Here is a 7650-nt window from a genome sequence, read left to right as displayed (position 1 = left end):
AGATACTGCTGGTCAGGCCCGGACTGGAAATCTGTCTATCCGGGCAAAAGGGCTGCTCCATTTACCTGTGAAACGGGCCACTTCGGTTTTGTGGCATCTGGGCAGGGGTAGACTACAACACACATCGAGCAGCCTTGTATTCCTTTCTCCTATGATTGGCAGTCAGGGAAAGGCAAAGTACCTCTCCTGGGTTCGGAGGTGTCAGAGCTCCCGTCCTGTTAAACACAAAGCTCAGAGGAGAGGTAGGGGTGGGTGTGTGTCTACATGTGGGCTGCTTTGTTTTTATTTTTTTGTCAAGGCTGCATTTTGCTCCAAGTCCATCTCTGCTGCCAGAATTCTGTTGTTATGTAAGCATCATTACAGTCAAACAAAAACCAAGACACCAGTAAAGGGTGAACCTAATACTTTATTCATGAAATCTTCTGCTGAAGAGCCAGAGACATTGGAATAGTTTTAAAATAAAAAAAAAGGTGGGGGGGGGAAGTGGTTGTGCTACCTCATGCAGTCAAAGCAACCTCTTCAAGGAAAGCTTGTAAACACCCAGTTTCTCTGTACAACACTGGTAATGGTCAGCTTCCCTGCAGCTGTAGCTCCGAGTGAAGGTAGGTATGTTTTACAACAGCCAGGACCTCTGCAGAATGCAGCCAAGGTTTTTCTGTACTACACCTTGAGCTGGCAGAGAGCACATGGAGTAGGAGAACCACTTATTACAGGATCAAGTGTTAAAAAAAAAAGTCACCACAGGCAAAGGCTACTCTGTACTTACGCCTGAGCCTAGCAACATAATAAATAGTTAGTTTTTTTTCTTCAAGTAAGAACTCACTCCCTGTCCTGCATGAAAGCGTGTGTGTCTATATCCTCTGCTCTGTACTGGTTTCTCTGTAGCCACACCAGCCAGCTGCAGAGGTGGGGGAAATAAATAGAAGACACTTCACTAGGCTTGCAGAATTAAATAATGTTAAAAAAACAGGCAGAGAGGAGGATTGTGCATTGTGGCGGGGGGGGGGGGGGAAGCCTCTTGGAGTGAAAATACATACCAGGAGCAAATGGTCTGCACTAAAACTTGTTCCGCTCAGGGGCAGTGCACAATACAAGGAATTGTTTAATACACTCCAGCCATACAGGAGGTAACTAGATTGTCAAAAAGGCTGCTTTTTGCAGAGTTTGGGTTTGACACAAACAAGAAATACTGGGGGAATGGGAAGTACTGGAACTGTGGGAAAACAGGGATTGACAAGTATGGGGTATCAGGCTATTGGAATCATAAATCTGCCAGAAATAGTATTGACAGACACGGCCTCAGATTGGTACTGAAGGAACAGGCAGGAAGACCGATTATATATGGTCCCCTCGTAGAAGAACAACATGGCACTGGAGACACTACAGTGAGCCAAGAAAATGACAGAAAGTGTTAGAAGGGGCCTTTTCCTCCCACAGGATCCTACAGGCTTCTCTGTATATAACGCCAGTGGGTCTGAGGAGGAAAAGCCTAACATTTTTAATACTCCAGCTTTTTGGGTACTTCCCAAGGGAAGCCGTCCCTACCAAAGTGACCATAGGCTGCAGTCCTCTGATAAATGGATTTCTTCAGCTCCAGATCCCTGGAATATACAAGTTCGCTAGTTAATAAAACATTATGCACTTTCATTTTACAGAAAGAAAAAAAAAAAATGGAACTGTCTTCTCTATTGGAGGAACCTGCCCCATTGGCTCTGTACCAGACTTACCCTGCACACGGACATTTTTATACTTACCACTATACTTCCTACAGCTGAAACTTCCAGTGGCCTAAAGACTTTCCATTCTTCTCATCAGGGCCTAATGTAGTCATCACATAAAGGTCAGGATGAGCTGAGACCAGCCCATCCTGACAGACTATCTATGCACAGGGACATTAGCTTTGAGAACAGATGGCCGTGTCTCCACCACCTCCCTTCCCTTTATCCTGCCAGCTACACTTGCGGTCTCCTTTACCTGACAATGACACCAGGACGAAGATCGAAATTCTTCTTGACAACAGCCAACAGCTCCCTCTCACTTTTCTGAGAGGTCCCATAGTGGAAAATAGAAATAGAGAGAGGGTGGGCAACTCCAATCGCATAAGCAACCTAACAAAACAAGAGTATTTAAGGGTTAGAAAGTTGAAAGTTAAGAACTTCTCATCCTTTCCCACCAAGGCTCGTAGACAAAATGAGTCTAGCTTAAGGTATTAACATACCTGAACAAGGACACGACGACACAGTCCAGCCTTAACCAGGGACTTTGCAACCCAACGGGCAGCATAAGCCGCCGAGCGGTCAACTTTGGTGTAGTCCTTGCCAGAGAAGGCACCACCACCATGGGCTCCCCATCCACCGTAAGTATCCACAATAATCTTGCGCCCAGTAAGGCCAGCATCACCCTACAGCATAAATATTGCATCATTCATCACTTCAAGTGTTAGGATAAGGACTTTCCCCGTGAGCAAGTACCACATTGTACTCTACGCATTGTACAGAACTCACCTGTGGACCACCTATCACAAAGCGCCCACTTGGCTGCATATGGTAAATTGTATCATCATCAAGATACTTAGCAGGGACCACAGCTTTGACAATCTGTTCTTTAAGAGCATCACGCATTTCGTCTAGGTTAATGTGCTCATCGTGCTGCACTGAAACTACAATGGTATGTACACGGATTGGGATTACAGCCCCACGGTCCTGCATATACTGAACAGTCACCTGCAAACGAAACAGCACGAGTATCATACCAGTGCCTTTATACAGTACCTCACCCAAATGAATTAGAGATGCACCGAATCCACTAATTTGCATATGCAAATTTGGTGTGAAAATAGGACTTTTTTTTACTTTGTTTAGTGACAAAAAGTCACGCAATTTCACTCCCCTAATTTGCATATTGTTCAGTCAGGCAGAAGGATTTGGCCGAATCCTGCTGAAAAAGCCCGAATCAAATTCCTTGATTTGGTGCATCCCTAATTAGAATCAACTCATCCTGCCCAATCTACCTGGGTCTTAGAGTCAGGTCGAAGCCAGGGCAGTGTACCATTGCGACGTAGCTCTGCCATTTTGGCATTTAGTTTGTGTGCAAGAACTATAGTCAGAGGCATACATTCTTCAGTTTCATCAGTGGCATAGCCAAACATCAGACCCTGCAAGTGAAATGAATGGGCATGTTAAAAGAATGATTAGCCAGCAGTTTTATTAAGAAGACAGTGTAGACATAACCTACCTGGTCTCCAGCCCCCACATCCTCTTCATTTCTGTCCAGATGAACCCCCTGTGCAATATCAGGCGACTGCTGCTCCAAAGCAACTAGCACATTGCAAGTCTTGTAGTCAAATCCTGACGAGAAAGTCATCATAAGTTGCATTGTAAATTAGAAGTACAGATAAGGGGGGGGGGAAAAAAAGGATATTTTTAAAAACAAAAGCCACTAACAACGTTATGTGGCAATCTTATGGCTAACTAGCACCAACTCACCTTTGGAGGAGTCATCGTAGCCAATGTATTTGATTGTGTCTCGTACAATTTTTTGGTAATCCACAGATGCCCTGGAGGTGATCTCACCAGCAAGAAGAATCATTCCAGTCTTGGCCACAGTTTCTTAAATAATAATAATAGTCATGAAAACTGTAGTGTGATACCAAAAAAAAAAAAAAAAGTTTAGCCAACAAATGATTGTAGGACTTACCACACGCGACTTTGGCTTCTGGGTCTTGTTTCAAGTGAGCATCAAGGACTGCATCACTGATCTGGTCACAGATTTTATCTGTAGAGGAATCATGAAAATTCTGTTTCTTTAATGCTTCATATTATACGATTTAGAATTATTATATTTCTCTCTAGTCATTGGTGGGGTGCTCAGAGTGCTTTTGTTCTTTAAAGGAGACAGAAAGGCAGATGTTCTGCTTCCTCCACCTTCTAGATACCCCGGGCTTTCTAACTCTCTGCATGCACACCCAGGAAGGAGGACAAATAAGATCACTCAATCAACAAAACTGAAACACTTATGCAACAGGAGCACCAGCCCAGGTTATCAAGTCATTATTATAGTTAGAGAGGATGGGCAAAAATACCTTGTCCGTTTTAATGGCATTATCCATGCATTTGAGCAACAAAAAAGGTTTACATCATTCTTTGCTATACAGCAAATGTATAGATGTAGCTAAAAATGAGATTTATTTCTTCCATTTATTTTCAAAAATAAAATGAGGGGGCACTGGTTGCAATGGTATCCAGATTTTTAAAGAGAAGAGATTATGCACTATGTGCAGCAATACCCAGTTATGAAAAAATAAAATAAATGGATAGCCTGGGAATAAATAAAAAAGTAAATGAATGCCCCCACTTTAGACTTGAGTGCCGAGCCACATGGGCAGGGCATAGCATGTCAGTCAGTTATTAATAACCTTAGTAACAGATCAGCAGCACTGGTCATAAAAATACCAGCAACGTGGAGTTGTAATGGAGCTACATACAGTGACATTTCTCAGCTGCTATTAACCCTTCAGAACTAGTGATCAGGCTTCATGAACGAGCGCTAGGAAAAGTACATTTTACAGTAAAAATATTTTTATTGGATTTTAGCCTATATGTACCGTACTTTTTTTTTTACACAGAGGCGTGTAACCCCTTTGAGATTAAATATACCCAGTGTAACAGAGGCAGATTTTAGTCAAGCAGCTGCCACATGAAATACTATACGACTTCCAAACCTAAAGGCACGGTGTCCATTGGGCCAGCCTCTCTCACACCCTCAAATGAAGAGGCGTGTCTAGTTTAAAGCGCGGCTACAAAGCCTTGTCTAAGGATTTCTCCAACGGGCGCAGCGGAGGGATTTGTAGACGCAAAGTGCGGTTCCAGGCCTAAAATGGCCGTTCCCACAATAGGAAGAGACTGTAGTTCAGGATGTCAGCCACATACTGTACGATATATACCTCCTGTAATGGCTGATGCTGTATGGGCACATTTCACACCAAGTTTCAAGTGTGTTTTTAAAAGGGATAGTTCACGTTTGAGATAGTATGATGTAGAGAGTGATATTCTCAGACAATCTGCTTTTAATTTTTATTATTTGTCATTTCAGCAATCTGGTTGCTAGGATCCAACTTACCCTAGCAACCATGCATTCATTTTAATAAGAGACCGGAATATGAATAGGAGAGGGTCTGAATAGAAAGATGAGCAATAAAAAGTAACACATATGTAGCCATACAGAGCACTTGTTTTTAGGAGTCAGCGACCCCCCCCCCATTTGAAAGCTGGAGAGTCAGAAGACAAACACAAAAACTATAACAAATAAATAATGAAGACTAATTGAAAAGTTTTAGGATTGAGCATTCTGCAGCTCAGTTTTGAAGGTGTAATTGTTTAAGTGTATTTAATCTCCACACCAGAGCATTGAGGCTCCAGAGACTGGGCAACATCTCCGTTTTCCTTCAATTAAACCCCTCTAAAAGTTTGCCCTTCCCCCACCTTTATAGTTTCTGGACATAAGTACACAAGGGTCAGGGAAAGCCTATAAAACAGACATTATCTACTATAGTTTTGTAGTGGGAAGTTGGGTCACGTGACAGATTACTGAAGGACATAAGTCGCCTCAGAAATCAGTGACGTATATGGCCATGAAGTGCTCAGAAGCTTTGTATATCCTTATAGTTTGTCTGACCTGCAGGAGCGAGGCCGACACCGCACCACGTGTTCATGGCTGCAATGCGGAGACTCACGCTGGGAAGAGTCGTACGGAAGGTGGCGTTATTCTCACCCACTTCCCATGTCTCTCATTTTGAGGCCAGGAAACTAGAAGGCTTTATAGTATGGCAGTTTCCCTAGACACTTCTAAACATACCAAATACGCCTAATATTAACTTACCAGGGTGCCCCTCCCCGACTGACTCTGAGGTAAAGAGAAAGCTGCCTTCGTCGATGAGCTCATCGTGGAAACCATTCAGCATCTGGCCGTTCATTCTGATTGGGTAGGTAAAGCAGCTCTAGAACACTTCCACACTTCTTGGTCCTCGTTAGCTGGAATGAGGCAATGGCGCTGGCTGCTCTTGATTTATACACTCGCTGACGTCACTCTCCCCGCGCGACACCGTCCCGCCATTCCCCTGCCTCCTCCTATCCCACCACCCCTGACGTCAGCCCTGAGGAGAGTGGGCAGGGTTTGATGGACCGTACCATTCCGCGGGCGGCAGCAGGGCGGATTAAGAGAAAGGGGAATTATAATCAAGCTCGATTGCTGGGGGAAAAAAAAGTTTATTTTCTCAACCCCGGCACATACTGAACATTACAGATTCAGAATTAAATTTCACAAACCCTAAGTAATGTATGCTTTGGCAAATTTTCAAAAATGAGGAGAGCACTTCTCAATAGCAAAATCGCTGTGGTTGTATTTATTTAAAGGCTACTACACGACATGTTTCGGGTTATTACATACCCTCTCTCAATGTATGCTTTGGTACGGTCCTAGTTAAACAGTGTAGTGAAAGAAAGTGGGCGGTGCCATGTCAGTCTCTCTTTGGGGTTGAAGTGAAACTATCTCGGCTGCAAAGTTCTTGAAGTCTTTGCAGGGCTTTCTGTGCACTTAACTATTAAAGGGGTTGTTCACCTTTGAGATAAATTTTAGTATGACGTAGAGAGTGATAATCTGAGACAATTTGCAATTGGTTTTCATTTTTTAATATTTGTGGATTTTGAGATATTTAGCTTTTTATTCAGCAGCTCTCCTGTTTGCAGTTTCAGCAATCTGGTTGCTAGGGTCCAAATTACCCTAGTAACCATGCATTGATTTCAACAAGAGACTGGAATATGAATAGGAAATGCCTGCATAGAAGGATCAGTAATAAAAAGTAGCAATAACAGTACATTTGTAGCCTTACAAACCATTTGCTTTTTTGGAAGGGGTCAGTGAACCCCATTTGAAAGCTGCAGAGAGTCAGAAGAAAAAAAACAAATAACTGTAAAGCAATAAAAAAGTTGCTTAGAACTGGCCATTCTATAACATACTAAAAGTTACCTTAAAGGTGAACCACCGCTTTAAGTCTCCCTTGCTTGAAAAGAATCCCCAAACATCTTTATATGTTGCCTTTTACAAAGAGAAAGATTGCAAAATGACATACTAAACATGAGTGGAGTATATTGACCTATTGCTTTTGCATGTTACTAATATGTATAAGTGTGCAATTTTGCATTATTTTAAGACTGGTAGTCTCTCTGTTACAGGGACGTGTTGTAAAATCCAGACAGCAAAGAACAAACTGTAAGGGACAAATGAAGACGACATCACAGTTCAGACACGTCCGTGCCATTATTAGGCCTTTAATTATATTTGATGAAGGCATTCAACATAAGCTAAACCATGCAAGTTCAGATTTTATTCATCGTACGGTGAACATTCGGATATTGATCGTATGTTTTAATGTCACAATCTAAAACTAACGGGAAAATAACAAATCAAACGATATTCTGGACAGAGAACAAAGGTACGTAAGTCACCCATGGATGTCGTCAGATAGGCAGTACATGCAAAGATATTATCGTGATCCGACAGAAATATTCTAACCTGTCCGATTGACTAAACAAATAATCGGCATGGTACGAAGATTGTCCGGATGGTGATTAAGAGCCCACACAAAAATTTTAC

At 42.5% G+C, this 7650-nt stretch overlaps 1 protein-coding gene across 1 annotated transcript; it reads right to left on the bottom strand.

The window, feature by feature from the left end:
* Positions 1–388: 388 nt before the first annotated feature.
* mat2a.L (methionine adenosyltransferase II, alpha L homeolog) lies at positions 389–6012 on the bottom strand. The gene is given in 9 exon segments (NM_001086706.1): positions 389–1601; positions 1975–2108; positions 2219–2401; positions 2505–2723; positions 3011–3154; positions 3235–3347; positions 3486–3608; positions 3697–3774; positions 5878–6012. Coding segments are annotated over 9 exon segments (1191 nt in total). The 5' UTR covers positions 5972–6012; the 3' UTR covers positions 389–1498.
* Positions 6013–7650: the final 1638 nt, after the last annotated feature.

The sequence above is a fragment of the Xenopus laevis genome, chromosome 3L (assembly GCF_017654675.1).
Source record: "Xenopus laevis strain J_2021 chromosome 3L, Xenopus_laevis_v10.1, whole genome shotgun sequence".
Taxonomy (NCBI): Eukaryota; Metazoa; Chordata; class Amphibia; order Anura; family Pipidae; genus Xenopus; species Xenopus laevis.
The sequence above is the reverse complement of the archived record's forward strand: the minus strand, read 5'-3'. Positions and strand labels throughout refer to the sequence as shown.